Here is an 18,952-nt window from a genome sequence, read left to right on the forward strand (position 1 = left end):
AAAAGAAGAGGAGGAGGTAGACTTTGGTTGTGGGTGAACTAACATCCCCATATTTAATATTTTATTTTTATTTTAAAACTTTATAACCCATAAAATTTTAAAGGGTTGGAAATCAATATGAGAGGATTGATTTGGATAACTACATTTTAGAATATAGTACATAGATGAAAAGAAAAAATAGTAGTTCAGATTATGTTTTTTACCCTTGTACTAAAGAAAAGTAGGATTATTTTAGTTAAAAAATGACCACATTCCCATAGAGGTGTAAATCGGGCCGTGTTAGGTTGGCACGGCACGACCTGTGGGCCGTTTTGGGCCATTTCTCTTTCCCTTGGGATTTGGGGGGTCAGCTCAGCACCGCCCATGGCTTGAACCTGCGTGGGCCCATGCCGTGTTGTGGGATGAGCCTTGGGCCAGGTCGGGCCCTAGACCAAACCAAGCTATGAAAGGTCTACTTAAAAAAATATTAAAATTTTTATTTTATATTATATATTATAATATATATAAATATATACGGGTCATGCCGCAGCTCAGGCTGGGTTGTGAGTGGCATAGTCTTCTCAGTCGTGCCGTGTCATGCCGGCCCATGGATCTGAAACCCTAGGCCCGGTATGACCCAATCCATTGTACCATGCCCGGCATATCGCATGTATTGTTCTGCCATGTGGTGCCGGGCCACGAACGGCACGACCTGATTTATAGCTCTAGTTATGAACCATACTTAATATTGGTTAATCTGATATTCATACCTCAAGTGTTTTGGCGCTCAAATTTGCACCATTTACAAGGTACAAGGAAAGAAACGGTGTGATGCCTCTTCAGCACTTCTGCGATGTGAAAGATTTCAGTTTTCTTTATTTAATGATCCTCATTCACTATTCCGAACAGCTATACTGAGCCTGGTCCTTTTGTGGAAGCTTGAATACCAAAGAGATGGCCCGGATCCATGCAGAGGTCAGTCTATTTATTTCTTTGTTTGCAACAATCCCATTTGTACTAGTGCAAATTCAAATAATACAATGAGGATAGTGTAAATTTTAGTTCATTTTTGTTTCGTGTTTTATTTTAATTTTTTACTTTTATTTTGCTTCATTTATACTACAAATAAATAAAAAAGTAAAATTTAAAACAAAAAATTTAGAAATTACATTTAACTCATTTATTCTCTCATAACTTTGCACCAATGCAAATTGAATTGCGCTGTAAACAGCCTTAGGTCTCGTTTGAGCATATACAACTTGAATTTTGATAAATACCACTTGACTGGTTATCACTTTTATGATACCAGTTAATTTGTTACAAGTTTTTTTGATATCATATTCAAACCCTAAACATTTTTTTCAACATTTGAAAACAAACTGTTTTAGAAGGGGGCAGGACACCCCTCCCTGTCCCTGCCTCATAGTCAAAATCCCCTATCTCATCCCAGGTGGTGGTAGTGCAGGAATTTAACCGCATCTCCATACAAAAATCCTCAACTTTTCCCCACTCCAAGACAACCACCTAAAAATGTATCAAACCTAGAGGTATTTTAGAAATGGGATTGTGGGATTCTAGGGTTTTGGAAATTCAAGGGAACTGCGATTATGGAAACCAGTCACCTTATATATTCAAAAGTATTTTATAAATTAATATTAAAATTAGGAAAATTTTTAATTTTTTATAATTTAGCACTAGGTTCAGGCATGGACTTGGGGAATTATATGTAGATCCCGTCTTTTTCCCTTGATTCAAGGCAAAAATCCCCAACCCATCCCGTTTAGGAAAGGAAGGATCAAGGTCCTAATGTTGAAAAATTGCTATCCCTAATTGCAGTGCTTGTTGAGCTCAACCCCTTACAAATTGGGGCAAATGAAATAAATGAGAGGATATGAAACCTTGTGCACAAATCTTTTCAATTTGAACTTCATATGGATCTTCAGGAGAACGAATTATTCAATGGAATGAATTAAAGTTGTTCTGCATCCATCTGAATTCTCATTTAACAATCAATGTAAATTCAGATTCCACTGGGAGAGGAAGCTGGTAAAAAATAAATAAAGATAACATAAATGCCAAACAAGACCATGAGGCCAGTCATATAATGCCAGTACATTTAAAATTCATCAAAGTCAGCACCGGTTCAAACCGGTTCAGTGGCAAGTAATGGGAACCCATTTGAGAAGAACCACCACCTCTCCTGCAACTTCCAGTTTTTGTTCACATTTCAAAGAAGAAAATACAAAGCAGGCTCAACAATCAAAGCTAAGCCAGGAGAACCCGGTACAGAGCCTTTAACATCCATGCTTTGGCAGGTACATATGTTTTAAGGAGTTGCTTCCATGCTCCGCTGGCTGACTTTTAATTGTTTGTACAGACAAATTTTCAATAACAGTAAAGGGCTGCAGGAGACAATAAATCAGAAAATTAATCTGACTTATTAAGAATTCTTTTAAAGACATTGTACCAAGAAAAAAACAGGAAATTTACCAGAACTTTAGTTAAAACTCAAAGTCTCAAAAATCCTTATAAAGGGTTCTAACTTAATTACAGAATTTACTGACCACATTTCTGCTGCTGTTTCTGCAGCAGCAGCTGTTACAGATTCCACTTTATCTATTTATTACGGATCTTTAGAGTCATTATTTTGTTCAAAATGAATAGGCCAAAGTCACTGCAGGACTGGATCTGGACCGTCCCTTTGGCATCCAGGCCCACGTGACAGATAAGAGGAGGGGCCTGGATTAATTGCATGGGTACAAAGGACTAAGGCCGGCCCAGAATCCCAGACACAAACGTATTATATTCCTGGCACCCCTGAAACAGTGCCCTAATAATTGTCTCTCTATGCACAGACGTCTTGACTAAAAGAGGGAGCTGTCTGTCGCTCAAGCACACTAAGCAGAGTGTAAATGTGTAGTTGGCTACACGTTGTGTACGAGAGATGATGTCCGTGTACGCGCTGTCACCAGGGCCACGGTCATTGTTCCATTTCCATCAGAACAACTTGTTGCCTAAAAGTCATCGTTTTGGGTTTTGGGCCACAATTTGCAGTCTGGGCCGTGGGCCCCTCAAGAGCCAAGACTAGCCATGGTTTGGAAAGTGGAACTTAAAGAAGATCAGGCCATTGTATTGGATTGTATGTAAACAGCAGGATCAGATCAGAGAACTCTGACCATCTGATTTGTGGCATTACTCTTGGTACTTTCTTGGGATTGTTTGGTGTGGGATCAATGAGGAAAAGTGAGATGAATCAAGGAATCTTTCACGTGCAAAATTCGTTTTGGACACCAGCATGGGTTCACATGTTCCAGTCTAATGTGAACCCCAAACCCTTCTTGGGCTCTATTATAGGAGGGCCCACTGAGAGATGGGTCCCAATATGGGTCCTTTGTTTCTTGACCCAAGCTTTTCCCTTTTCCAAATATCAATAGAACCATATGGAGTAGGAACCAATATGAAAGAAATTACTGACCTGGCATTAGGAGCTACCTGGTGTGAAATTATTTAAACTTATTTTTAGCTTTTAATTGCATTAAATTCGTACTTAATTTTTCAAAAAATAAAATAAAATTCACTTTAGAATTTCAAAAAAATAAACCCATACCCCCATAATTTATCAACATTTCAATTTTTTTTTTTTTGGCATCAACATTTGAAAATGGAAAGAATTCATTCGCAAGGATTCCTGAACACCCCAAAGGACATAGGTATCTAATCTCTAATATGATTAATTAATAAATATTAAAGTAATATATTCAAACAGACAACAGAAGGGGTTTTCCTTCAAACCTGTGGCTAGCCCTCCCATTCAGAAGAAGAGATTAAATATATTTTATTTTAAAATAAAAATGTATGCAGAGTAGCATGGGTCCCACTCAGACTCGTACCTTTCAATAATAAGCCAACTAATTTAATTTCCTTATTAACTGGAATAAGAAATTCAGCACAAGAGCTTTCAAAGAGGGGTGTCAGAGCTTCTACAAAATGTGGATTGCTTGATTATAAATCAAATAAAAAATTCAAGATTTACCCCGTAGTTTCCCAGTACTCAGTAAGTGCTGAGTGAGGATTAATATGTGTACAATGAGAAGAGAAAACATACATCTGCAATATTATTTTTGAGTGGGACTCAGTCTTATTTTTCTTAGTTTCTATCCATTGCATCTCAGAGCTAATTGTACTACTCTGCCTTCCCACCACTAAAATCACTTTTAAATATGGCTGGTTGGTTGATTCTAGAATTGTTTTTCACTAGTTACAGACCAATAAATATCCAGGCACAGTATGTTTTTCCATAAGAGCTCTATTTGGTTGCATGTAAAATTGAAGAAAACAAACAATTTCCATGGATTGTTCTATTATTTTGCAGTGTTTGGTTGTATGAAACAATTTTCACTAGATGTACAGGAAAAAAATTTTTGGATTTTTTTTTTTCAATAAGTGAATAGTAGATGAGATCACATCTGCACCCCACAAATGCCTTACAGGTATATCTCAGTGTGTATTGGGAACATCTCCCAAATTTGTTAGTAGGAGATGTTCCCAATATACAGTTGGGATATGCCGTGGGGTGTTTGTGGGGTGAAAATGTGAATTCGTAATAGATATAGTTAGAAAAATGGAGATTGTTTTCGGTCAGGACAAGCCCATGCTCATACCATCCCAACAGCCTCTTGCAACCTTACCCTGAGGTATTCTCTCCATAAAATAAAGCACATCAGTAGGGAGATATTCCCAGTGCAAGACTGTAAAGGCTGCTCGAACTGGCATTACCTTAATGGAAGCCGAATTCAGGAAAATGACTTCAACCTATTTTCAACAAGTTTTCAATAAGGGCAAAGAACAGCATAGTGTACGAAATTTTGCCAATACCGGGTTTGGAGAGGGGCAGATGAATGCAGCATTGCAGCATTACCCCTGCACATACAAAGAGGCTGTTTTCAAGTTTTTAATATAAAGGCTTTCTTCAAAAAAATGTTTTTGATATAAAGGTAATATTTAGACAGTTGTGATCTTCTCAGGACATTAATAAGATTTTTAGACGTTGAAGTTCATTTTTCTATTTAAACAAAACAGTATTAGCATTAGAAAAATGATTTATTTTCCTACAGAATATCATTTTCATTTTTCAAAAAACCAGAAGAGAGAGAGAGAGAGGTCAAGAATGTGGGTGGGCCCAATTCGTTATCTATTATTACTATTTTTGTATAATTATAAATTTCATCTTTTTATTTTCGACCATTTATCGCATATAAACGCACTTTTATATGGAAAAAGTTTGGCTGTCTATTCAACAGCCTGGGCTGTCAACAGAGTCACCCTGCATGACATGTTAACTCATTAAGTAATACATCCAACATCAACATACTTACAAAAAAAATTCACTGCACAAATTCCTGCCCAAAGTACACAGCGTGATAAATATTAGTTGATTTATTTAGTTTTTAATAAAATAAATAATAAAACCTTTGAAGTCAAAAAAAAAAAAAAAAACACTGTCGTGGCATCTTCAGGCAGGAATTAACGCATTGGCAGCTGAGGCTGTGAAACATAGATAGCAAAATTTTCCCATCAGTAGTGGATGTGTTGTTAGGTGAACCAAGTGCACTGTGAATCTGCTACCCACGGACTGTTTCTACATTCTTACCCACACCTACATACATCTCCATGAATAATGACAAAAGGGTGATATTCCGTATGCCCAGCTGTAATGCCTTGTGGGTAGCAGATGCAAGCCTAAGCAAGTGTATGTAGGGTGAGGCTTATAGTCAAAGTTTTCCCATTTTAGACAAACCATCCTACTAAAAACAGAAAGAGTCACTTGGGTTAATGAATAGTTTATAAGACATGGAATCGAATGCAAGAGAAAAGAAAAACCAGAGAGGTAAATATAATGTAGGGAGTAGCGGAGTAGCGGAGTAGGGACCATGATCAATGGCGCCCTAAAATCTTTTTTCTCAAACTTCATCCACACGCATGTAATGTTTGCAAAAGGGTAGCAAAAGCATAACAAACTCATGCCCCACAGATTTGCAGCCCCTAAACAAAACAACACTCACACCAGTCCCTCAACCAACAACAATCAACTTTATAAACATCTCCAACTACTAAATGAAAAAGAAGATATTATTATTTATTAGAAGGGGAAGAAGAAACCATTTTTGTCATCGGCGATTGTTCTAATACAAACAAATACCTGCCAGAGGTTTTCCGGCAGTTTTCGGACTTGTTAGGGTCGTAATTATTTAAATGTTTCATATAACAATCGGCCTGGTCTATACGACCTCAGCCATTATAGAAAGAAAAGAAAAGAAAAGAAAATTATTTTTAGCTTTTATGGGCAAATGTTTAACCTTATAGGATTGACTGCTGATGCCAATCTAGAGGCTTGAGCTAGATTTAGATTAGAGTTTTGATCAGAATAATAAAAATAATAAACGGGATACTAACATACAAAACTAGCCACATTATTATATATTAGACTCTGACTGTGAGTTGTGGCTGCTCTAGCATCTGATATTGATATATGGAGTGGTCCTCTATCCTATTTCCTTGGATAAGCTACAATTTTGGAATTACTCCACAAAGTATATATTAAATGCCAGATGGTTCTTGATAAACATCACTCTGGGCTCTGGGCTCTGGGCTTTAGGGCTTTTTTCTATTTTTCTTCGAACTTCCCATCAAAGAGTTTAAAACTAATGAAACAAAGTAGGCGCAAACAAAAGAAAAGACAGCAAATTGGATCCTACCGGGCCCTGATTTCAAGCCCATGGCAGACGCTCTCTCAGACTCAGAAACATGCTAATTTAGCACCCGGAGAGAGAGAGTGTGTGTGTGTGGTGGGCCCAAACACCCAGTTTTCCGTTGCCAGATGGACAATACAATAACAGACAGAAAGGCCTCTGGACCAACCCATGGCATCTTTATCTTAAACCATTAAAAATATGAGGATATAATCCACATTGTGTGCAGATCTTCACAATCTGAACGGCTGGGATCAACCCAATATGGTGGTCATCCACTCTAAGTTCCCAACTAGCCTAGCACTAGTCTTCTCAATTTTTATTAAATATATTATTTTTGTCCAAAATGTATGTTTACAGCTATTATTTTTGCCAAAATTGAGAAGACTGGTGCATTAGCCAAAATTTGTTTGAAGTGCAAATTTTATTTGCATCGGTGTAAAATGCATGAGATGGCAAATAAGTTGAGTGTAAATTCTGATATATTTTTGCTTCAAATTTAACTGTCTTATATCTTTGTTAAAGTAGTCTAGATCTGCTGCGGACAATGCTGCCCCAATTCAGGTTCTGGCAGGATTCGATCCCAAATCTTCACTACAATCAACTGGTTGGAACTTGTGGCAAGACACTATTGCCATACATCAAGAACATCTCCCTATAATGGCAACTGAAATATTTCAGATGTGCAGCTGCAATGTCTTCTGGGTGCATATGGCGGTAGCATTTTTGTGGGTAGCAGATTTGAGATTAGGAAATAAAATTATGTTTTTCCCCTCATTATATGAACGGGAATGGAGGTAGGAGGAGGGTTATTTGTTTAAGAGTGAGGGGATATGGTTCTTTATATGAGAGAGAATTGTTGTAAGAGAGAGAGAGTGCAAAATTTGTATCAGTTTTTGGAATAAATGTACAAATTAAGAAATAAGAATATTAATATTTTGCTTATCCTAAACCTCGAAAGTTGCATCCCTCCCATAAAACATGAACACAGCAGTTTTTTATCTTTCTTTTCTGCTATACAAAACAAGCAAAAGAAAGTGTTATGACCTTGGTTGTAACAGACTTGATCTCTCTTCAAACATGTACGATGTAGTGAGGTGTGGGGTCATCAAATATCTTTATAGGTCCTACAGGTTCAGATTTGATAATTGTATAACTAATGCTAATGCTATGTTTGGCTTGAAGGAAAAAATAGAAAAAGGAAAGAAAAATTAGAAAAACCTTCACAAATCTTATATAGCTTTCCTTACCTTTCTTTTTTTACTTTTTCCTTCAAACCAAATATAGCTTAAAGGTTTCGCTAATATTAGTAGACATTTCTCATATTAAGGAAACAAGATCTGCCATGCATTGAATGAATCTTACTATGCCGATAATTAGGTTAAAGCATGATTTCAATTATATGTTGTAATATCATATATTTTGAACAAAAATCGAAACAGATCTTATTATACGGCTTAAGAGGATTGATAAATGGGATAAATAGTAGATATGGATTAGCAGCTGAGTTGTGCAACTCATGGTAGCCCAAAATAACGAGTGTAACTTATTTGATCGATTAACTGTTGGAACTTGGAACGCATTAAACTGAGGCATGAATCGTTTAACATATAGGACCATAACATATCTCCATTCTTTTAATTTGTTTTGATTACTCTACAGCTCTAGTTATGGTAGCAGATTGTCCATTTTTTTAATGGCTCTTATTATGGCAGTCAAGGGTATCAGGTGTATCGTATTAATATTAATATTGATATACTTAAATATATTTGGATACATCAATATATAGATTTTTTATTTAATGTTTAAAGCATCCCAGCCCTTTTTTCCCAACCATATGATTATTATAAAATAAAAATAAAAAATAAAAAAAGATGTGTATTAAATATATTGGTTCGCATCTATACCCATATTTGGGTATCAGGTGTAGGGGTGTAATTTTTTTGGGTTAGGGTTGGAATTTTGTCAAAATTTAAATAGGTCCAATCCGAAACCTGAGCCCAAAACAGTGTAAACTATTAAGTCAGGCCAACCTGACTTGCACCCCTAATCGGATGTATCAATATTTTAATCCTTGGCGACAGTTGATAGCCCTTTTCATGATGGTTCTGACTCTATCGGTGACCCTTTTCTGTTATGACTAATGACTTTCATGTAACTGTTTCTGTGATTCAAACTTGAAACACAGTAGTGAGCTCTGAATCTAATCAAACATTTGATCAATATACAATAAGCTTTGAAACTATTGGAAGCGTCAAACCAAGCCATTTAATGTTTAGGACTATAATTCAAAGTCTTGAGATTGCCCAAGCCCAAGATTGGAAGGATAATCTGGAATTAGAGCTCATCATGAAGTCGACCAGATTCATTCTAGTCAGCATCAAGGCTCATCCCCCAGAGTTTCCCTGGCTCGTGTGTTTCCTCTATGGGGAGCCATGTAAGGAAAAGAAAAAGGCTTTTTTGATAGACCTTTTCAAAGTGCTAATGAACCTCTCAAACCCTAGAATGCCAATCCTAGGAGAATTCAATTTAGACATCAACCGATGTTCAAAGTATTAATATGTATCAGCCAATATATATCATTCTGGGACCCCTCTAATACGCCCCTACAGTGGATGTATTGGGATTCAGGGGGTGGAGCCCTAAACTGGTCCCTCCTGAACCGATTGCAAAAAAAATAAAATATCAAAAGCTGTATCGATTTATTCGATATACCCATACCAGCATATCGATATTTTGAACTTTGACATCGACTACAACTGTAACTTGAGGATGATGTTACTGGTAAAGTAAATAGCTCTCCTATAGCCAAGTGATTCAAAAAGGTGGTAGATGAGTTTCAGCTCCTTGACATCAACAATTTTCCATCCCATTGGCATCAAGAACAAATTGATTTGACAAATGGTAAAAGTGATAGAAACTATTCCAAAATCTCTGATATTTCTGCTTATATTATTTGTGATGCAAATCTAAAATTCCTATGTCCGTTGGGTAACAAGATTGATTATGTTTGCAGCCCAATGGAAGCTGAGTGCATTGCGGTTTATCAAAGTTTACTTTTTGCAGAAAACCTGGAGCAGTCAGTCCAACCTAAGGGTGTCAATGGACCGGTTTTGGATTGGATCCAGTCCAGTCCAAAATCAATTTGGACGGATTGGATTTGATTAAGATATTTATTAGATTGGATTGGATCTGGTCCGTGTGTAACAAATTTATATTCGATTGAATTGGATTAAGCCAATATCTGGTCCATTGATATAAGATAAGAATATATGTGTCAGTACACTGGATTTGAGTGGAAACCAGTCTAAATCAAAATGAATTTAAACAGATTGAATGGTCCAAACATTAAATTAGACCGGTCCAAATTGGTCCAAAACATTCATTGGACTGGATTAAACTTGATCCATTTATAATAGACTCATATTGGACTGGATCGGATTGGACCAGATCCAATCCAATTGACACCCCTAGTCCAGCCTCACAATCTACACAAATGCAAAAGCTTTAGTAGATGCTTTGGAGAAGAATAATGACCATTTTGACCGGAGGCTGCTTCATTATCTAGGCAATATTCTGTAAATATTAGCTTTTAGACCTAGGCATGAGACCTTTGCTGAACCTCTCTTTTGATTTTCTGCTTTAATATAGTTATATCCTTTATTTATCAAAAAAAAATCCCTTATATCCATTTCTAGTCTGGTTTAGCCCATTGAAAGATGATGGGTGACCTGATAAGTAGTGGTTTCTGTTTCTCTAAAGATGGTAATAGCATCGTCAGTTCGTGCATCTTAATCAACATAAAATTCATGCACAATAAATATTTAGCTTCTAATAAATTTCTAAAAGGACCCTTGAAAATTTGTAAAGCAATCCATATGCTTTGAATGTTACTAGTAACATACTAAAATAATATTCTTTATTGACTGCAGACATAAAATAACTTTGTTAAAAGAAATTGACGTACAAGGATAATATTTTTTTTTTGTTGAAAAATAACATGCAACTTTAATTTGTTCATCAAAATAGGGTTAAATTACATCAAACTCTCCTCCCATAAGATGGAAGAAATGCAGGAGAGAGGTGAATTGTACCATCTCACACAAGAGTTTAGAGAAAGAGACAACCGGAGAAGGGTGTGAGCAGCATCGAGCTTTACAAGCTAGATCAGCGCCTCCATGTTTATGAATGATGAGTCTAGTTTAAAAGTTAGGTTAACCATGAGCTCGACTTTGCAAACCGAGACTAAAACACATCGTGGTTCTGCTCAAAAAGCCCATTAGGTCAGAAAGCCTAATGGGCCTCATGAATTGGGATATACCAAGACATTTGGCCTAAAGCCCTCTAAATTATTTGTTGTGTTAGGGTCCTTTTTTGTATAGAAATCGAAAGGAACTGCATAAGATGGGGGTAGTACGTCCCCACAAATCAAACATACAAACAAAAACTAAATTCCACGGAAGGCCATTGTGTTAGAGTCCATTTTGGGTATAAATCAGGCCAATTCGGAAACAGTCTTTCATTATCAATTTGCTGTGGTATGATTTTGGTAAGAGAGAGAGAGAGAGAGAGAAAGAGAGATCTTCTTTCTACACTTTTGGAGCTAGGATTGATGCAAGCAAATTAAGGGGGTGTTCTTTTTTTGGATTTTGAGAGGGGGTAAAGTTGGTCAATGGGATTTTGGTTCCCATTGACCAAGTATCCCATGTTCATTTTTCAGATTTATGTGAGGACCAGGGTAAGTTTATCTTCCTAGGTGTCACTTACCCAGGTAAGTGATACCCATTTTCTAGGTGGGTAAATAACTTTCCCACTTAGGGGGAAAGTTGCTAACACTTGAATGGGACAAAAATGCCCCTTTTAATAATGAATTTTTATGGCTAAAATGGTCATTACCTTATTTACCTAGAAAGTAAAAGAACATGGGCAAATGCACTTACCCGGGTAAGTGTTTCCTAGGTAATTGCATTTACTCGGGTAAGTAACTTACTGAAAAAGCGAACAGGGCCTAAATTCATTAAAAGTTCATCCTTAAAACTACTAAAATCTTATTTGATAATCGATATGAATTGATTGCTTTTCACTCTTAAGGAATGGATGAATGACCGAATAAATATAGATCATAAATGCCAAACACCAAAATGACAATTTTATCAGGAATTTAAAATTTAGGCCCCGTTCACTTTTCAGTAAGTTATTTATCCAGGTAAATGCACTTACTCGGGTAAGTGTTTCTTAGGAAAGATTTATCCGGGTAAGTGCATTTACTTATGTTCTTTTATTTCCCAAGTAAATAAGGCAATGACCATTTTAGCCATAAAAATTCATATTAAAATGAGCATTTTTGTCACATTCAAGTATTAGCAACTTTCCCCTAGGTGGGAAAGTTATGGGTATCACTTACCTGGGTAAGTGATCACTAAGAAAATAAACTTTTCCTAGTCTCCACATAAATATGAAAAAGGAACATAGGTTTCTTGGTCAATAGGAATCAAAATCCCATTGATCAACTTTCCCCCCTCTCAAAATCCAAAAAAAGAACGCCCCCTTAAAGTCAGGGCGGATTTAATGCTGTGCCTGTTTGGGAGGGTTTTCATGCAGCTGCTTCTGGTTTTGCAAGATAGGCTAGACCCCACACAAAAAGCTGTGAAGTTATATTTGATGAAAAGCCCGAAAAGCTAAAAACATACATCCATGAGCTGGAAAACCAACTTTCTGATGAAGCTATTTTTGATAGTTTTTCAAAATCAGCTCAATCAACAACAATTGAAACCCATCCAAATGGGCCTTAACAATGGTGAATTCTTTCCATAAGAAGACCTCCTAGCGCTTTGAGTTCATGTTTGGACCCAGCCTCTAACATCTAGGTTTGCCCACATTACGGTTAAGAAGGTGGCTTCTTGTTGAATATGGGAGATAGTGCTATTAATGGGTCGGGTCTGGCCTGGTCCAGGAAAGACCAGCCCAACCCGGTAAATAAATGTATAGAACCAGTTCCAAAAATTCTGTCATCGGTGCTATCGGATCTAACACAACAAGACCTTATTATAAATTGATAAACATATTTTTAACGTATAGAAGTACTACTTATTTGATAGATTTATACGTTTAGACATCATAATATGATAATATTGCAAATATGTGTAAAAAATATAGGTATTAAACTGGGGACATCTTTGTACTTTGTCATTATAGTACATAAATTAATATATATATATATAATCATAAAGCCCAGCCCAGACTGGCCCATGATCGCCCTTAAGAAACACCCATCTGGGGCTTGGGCTGGAGCCTTACCAAGTATGACCCAGATAAGGAAATACGATGGGGAATTTGGGTATATATGTGCAGCAAGATCACGATGCGAGACTATGATAAGAAATTGCGATACAATGTGTTGTTACAGCTTCATTTGGAAGGATTACAAATATAAATATATTTGTAGAATGCAAAACTTTGTATTTTGTATTATTTTATACTGTGTATATTTATATTTATACTCCTTCCGAACTGAGCCAACAAGATTCTTCTGCAATGAAGGCTGAGAGACCATTGCGATGTGAATTTGAGAAGTAACTGTACCATGGTTCCACTGACTAAGTATCGCCATCTCATCTCATCGCATTGTTACTACCATGCGATGACTGATCTAATAGTCGTGTGGTATATACTGTTTTGTCACAACTCGCAAGAGGACTGATCAGTCATCATAATGACTGATCTAATAGTCGTGGGCCAAGTTAGATTAGTTAGGCTTAGTCTGGTTTAAAAAAAGTTTATAATATTTATATTTTTACATAGCCATCTTTTATTGGTTTTTATGGCCCAATTTAAGAGTAGAGTTAATTAGAAAAAAAATGATATTTTTTTATATAAACATAATACATATATGTACGTATTTGTTTGGATGGTTAAGTCTGGATTGCATTGGGCCAGACTACCTAAGGCCTCAACCCAAGTCTACCCCAAGTTTAGGTTAAGCCCGAGTTTTCTAGTCAAGGCCCAGTCGCAACTTAAAAACTTAGGCCCAATCTAAAGTTGGTGTGAGGCACGCTCTTCACAACTAAGTTGTAATTAGAGAAATATCCTGCTACACCCGTTGGCTTAGCCTTGGGAAAAAGCCATGAATCACAGCCCTCAATGTATTGATGTGGCCCCACCTTGCATTGAATAAAGTGGTGCTACAGTGAGGCCACAAAATACCATGATTGTAATTGGTGTCACTGGTGTTCAAGTGAAAAAGCTATAACTCATGGTGAATCCCAATGTGCATCTACTAAGATATAAGGATTCAAGACCAGAGATGCAGTAAAATTTCCCAATGATTCCTTTGTGTGGTATTTTGGTGATACATCTGAATCCCAGCACCACACTGACTGAACCCCCAAAAAATTGATGGTTGCAGCAGAAATTGAATCCAGACTAGAGGTATCTACTGGGACAAACCAGCTACGCACCAACCGAGCCACCACCCCTCAGCCCTCAGTTGGCGTTACATCTAAACTGTAACTTATTCCTTTATGCCATGTTAGGATTTCAAGAAGGGACTAAGGCTGAGTTTGGAAGGAATACAAATGCAAATATGTAGAATGCAAAATCTTATATTTTGTATTATTTTGTATGTATTTACGCTGTACATATTTGCATTTGTATTCTTTTCAAGCTGAGCCTAAGGCTGAGTTTGAAAAAAGTATAAATGCAAATATGTAGAGCGCAAAACCTTATATTTTGTATGTATTTACACTGTACATATTTGCACTTGTACTCTTTCCAAACTGAGCCTAAGGTACTGATCTGGGCACTTGACAGAAAAAGAAATTCGATATAGCTCGATTTGATCAAATAAATATAAAATATACAAACCGATCTAATAAAGAATATGATAGTAAAACAATTCAATTAAATCTGATCAAAATTTGGATAATTGAATTTATTGGTCGAATTTAATTTGAATTTGATTATTTGGATATCCAATCAACTTCAAACGATTGTCTTTTTCTTAATTGGATTCGAATTTGAATATGATTTGATTTACTTCAAATCCACTCTATTTTTTAATCCAAATTCAAAACGTTTACATCCTTGATTGTAAGAGTTAAATCATGGGGGTTGATTCTGTCTTTTTAAATTGCATGATATGTTTCAACAGATTGATGTTGGCTCAATTGGTAAATTTTCTGGCCCATTGTAGCAAAGACTTGGGACTAAAAGGTGTCAATGGACCAGTTTTGAATTGGACCTTGTCCAGTCCAAAATTAATTTGAACAGATTGAATGAACCAACGAGACATATTGGATTGGACCAATTTGGTCCAGAATGCTTATTAAATTGGATTGGACCTTTGTTCATCCATAATAAATTTATATTGGATTGGATTCAGCCAATATATGGTCCATTGGACTGGGTTTGGGTTGAAACCAATCTAAACCAAAATGAATTTAAACAGATTGGACCATCCAGACATTGAATTTGACCGGTCCAAAATGGTCTAAAATGTTTATTGGATTGGATTGGACCTGGTCCATTTATAAAGGATTCACACCGGATTGGATCAGATTGGACAAAATCTAGTCCAATTGACACCCCAGTTGGGATCAAATGCCCGTGTCACCATGTTTGGGGTTATGGATATAGAGATGGGCTACTCCCATTGTATAGTTCCAATGGACTGTCAATGGGTCAGGTCTGATTTGGGATACGTTGTAATAGTTTCATTTCAATTATTAACCAGAACTACAAGAAAGATTTAGAACCGAACCAATTATTAATCAGGAGAATGGGTCTGACCTGGTTATACTTAGCATCTACAATTACCAACAATAATAATAAATTTAGAACTAAGGTTCAAAATATCGATACGTCTAATACGTCGGTAGGGATGTATCGGGCATTTTGATAATTGTTTTTTTACTTTTTTTCTATTTTTTTTTTCAAAACTGGTTCAGGGGAGCCGATCTAGGACCCCTCCATCCCGTGAACTGGTCAGACCCCTGATACACCCACTGTAGGGGGCATATCGGAAGGGTCCCGGAACGATACATATCGGCCGATACGTAATGATACTTTGAACCTTGTTTAGAACTTCATTTTGATAATATAACCTTGATAAATTGTTTATATGTGGATAAAAGGTGTTTTTAATCATAATTATCTTACGTACTGTTTATAAAAATTATCCTTTTAGGCATAAACTATAACAAGAATTACAAAAAAAAAAAATCAGATCTTTGTATGTTATTCACTATTATTATGGGCTTGAATTGGTTTGGAACAAGAACTGGTCCCAACCCAATTATTAATCAAAACAAAACCATAGAACCAGAATTGACATAATCGATTCAGTAGTTCTATCAGGTAGATTAATCCATTGATAGCTCCGAGTTCCATGAAGCCAAAAAAGGGTAAAAGACTTAACTTTCCTTGACATTTCACATAAATACTCAAACGTCCATCTCTTTTCAAGTCAGACTAAGTATGTGTTTGGTTTCGTTTATGTTTATTGCATAAACATTTGTATTTTATTTGTTAGTAAAACCGAGAAATGCAATAATTGCAGTTATTTATGACAACTAGGCGCCACTAGGCACCACTTCAGCGTAACAGTGAATAAACGCCTGGCTGTTTGTGGAAGTTTCAAAAAATAACTTCTACAAACGGCAGTCATGCACATAAACCAAAGTTCACTTTTTACATTTTAGATTTATGCAGAACAGCAAGAGAGAGAAAATGCTGAGATGGTGCCTATGTGGCACCATCAATAAATGTTTACTGAATAAATGTAAACGAAACCAAACACCCTCTAAGGCTTTTCCTATTTAGTGAGTGGTAGGGGTGCAAATCGGGTGCACTGGGCTAGATTTAGCCTCAACCCAGGCCCAATTCTAAAAATTAGGCTTAAGGCCCAAGCCAAGTCTAAACCGAAATTTGATGCACTTGGGTTTCTTGGGCCCTGGTAGGGATCTGGTAAATTAGCCTATATTAAAATTTAACACAAATGTGATTCGAACTATCTAAAAAGGCTAAACCTGAATTCAAACCATAAAATAAAAAAAGCCCAAACTTTTAGACCTAAGCCTAATCAAAGCCCTAAAATCCAAGCCCAACCCATATAGAATTGTGGATTAGGGTTGGTACTGCCCAAGTTATACCCCTTAGTGAGTGGTGACATCATTTGACAAATAACTCCCCTAATCCATCAAGACTCAATTGCACATGATAGATGAAACTGAATTTTCACAAGTACAATTATTGAAGTATCAAAGATAATGGAATTAATTTCAATTGGCATGGGATGGTGAATAAGTCATCATCTCAATTTTTTGTTTCCATAAATGAAGACACAACTCGTGTGCAGAGTGCAGTATTAATCAATTACAAACAAAAAGGAGACAATTACAAGTAACTGATACAAATTACAAAGGGAAGACAAATAGAAAGAGATGAATTTCCCGACCCCTAGCTGTTAACCAACCATGCTTGATGCTTGGATTGGATGGGTCTTTCGGGGTTGGAGTTGGACTGCTGGTAAATTTATTTTATTTACACACAGAGTAGAACTGATCCATAAGCTTTGATGTTTAAACCACGTACAACGTCAATCCAACACTTGCTGCGTTAAGTTTTGAACTTTTGATGATTTTCGTGGCTTTCCTCTCTAAAATCACGGGACCATGGGATCAAGCTCGTTGAAGGGAAGCAACAAGTACAGTTACTTGGGCACGTCTCTGGTCTAGTCCACATCTTTCTAATTTTATCTCCATGAGAAGAACTTTGCTTCTGGTGGAAGTGGAGGTGGACCTCTCCACCTCCACTTCCACGGGACCATGGGATCAAGCTCGTTGAAGGGAAGCAACAAGTACAGTTACTTGGGCACGTCTCTGGTCTAGTCCACATCTTTCTAATTTTATCTCCATGAGAAGAACTTTCCTCTCTAAAATCACGGGACCATGGGATCAAGCTCGTTGAAGGGAAGCAACAAGTACAGTTACTTGGGCACGTCTCTGGTCTAGTCCACATCTTTCTAATTTTATCTCCATGAGAAGAACTTTGCTTCTGGTGGAAGTGGAGGTGGACCTCTCCACCATCACCGTGGGAAGGTGCCGTTGCATCCTCCAGTGGACCCCAACATTCTAAATGATTGAACTCTGGAATGTTGGAATGGAAATAAACCCAAACCAGAGCTTCCTTCAACTCTGGGTAATTGTTGAAGAGGTACCCATCTCCATGAACAAAGGCCTTGAGTACCTTTTAATTTCATACAACAAACTAATTAATGAGATGGGGGATAAAGAGATGAATTAGTTAGCAACGAGAATACATATTAATTAAAGATCTGTACGTACCACTGGGAGCTCCTTGCGGAAGATGAAGTATCTAAGTCTGGCACAGAGATCTAACAGGAAATGACCTCCACTTATGTGACAGTGAACATGGAGGGACATCTTTCCTTTCACTTTCTTCCACTCTGCAACCACTTCATCTCTTTGGAGTTTGTGGTACCACCCCTCTAACTGCATGCACATAAGCTCTTATCTTATCAGTTTATTGAATCAACCTATTCTATATATTTTAATCTTTACACTTTCTAACAAAGAAAACCAATCATTCTTTCACAAAGCAAAAAAGAAGAAGAAAAGAACAAAAAACCCATAAGTTTTTTTCTTTTACTAAAATTCAAAGTTTCTAACGATAAAAGAATAAGATTTTGCATCTGGGTTCACGTAGAATTGGGTTACCTGGGAACTATTGATCGTATGAGAGATAGCCAGAGTGAGTTTAGCGGTGATATCGCTGTGGGTAAGCGTGTAAGCTCTCGGAAGATTACCAGGGTGTTTCTTTTGATCCACCCCTAAGAATAAAACATTCAGCTTGGATGCTTCAAAAATGGCAGGTCCAAAAAGCCTCGCAATCTGAAAAACAAAAAAAAGAGATACATCTAAATATCTAATCCTACAATAGAAGTCAACACCCATATGGATCGAATAAAGAAAAGAAATTAAAGAAAGAAATACCGGAAAAATCGATCTGTAGGAGCGCTTCTTCACAGAGCGATTACCATAAACGAGGAGCGAGCTTTTGTGTTCTGAGAGAGATGGAGATGGCTTTAGTGGCGTTGAGAGCATAAACATAGCCGCACTAAAACCCATCTCACAATCTCAGAATCAAGAGACGAACCCCAAGTCTCTGCTTGAAGCTCCAATGTAACTTCAATGGCTCCCTCTGCT

General features: G+C 36.9%; 1 protein-coding gene across 1 annotated transcript; it reads right to left on the reverse strand.

The window, feature by feature from the left end:
* Nucleotides 1-16,976: 16,976 nt before the first annotated feature.
* Nucleotides 16,977-18,952, reverse strand: LOC104608345 (protein STAY-GREEN homolog, chloroplastic-like). Its single transcript, XM_088890737.1, has 4 exons — nucleotides 18,740-18,952; nucleotides 18,464-18,637; nucleotides 18,071-18,238; nucleotides 16,977-17,972 (listed from the first exon to the last, which is right to left on the reverse strand). Exons 1-4 carry the CDS (start codon nucleotides 18,872-18,874, stop codon nucleotides 17,343-17,345), a joined length of 1,107 nt encoding a protein of 368 aa, XP_088746863.1. The 5' UTR covers nucleotides 18,875-18,952; the 3' UTR covers nucleotides 16,977-17,342.

This window comes from Nelumbo nucifera, chromosome 6 (genome assembly GCF_055504915.1).
Source record: "Nelumbo nucifera cultivar China Antique chromosome 6, China Antique-T2T, whole genome shotgun sequence".
Classification (NCBI taxonomy): domain Eukaryota; kingdom Viridiplantae; phylum Streptophyta; class Magnoliopsida; order Proteales; family Nelumbonaceae; genus Nelumbo; species Nelumbo nucifera.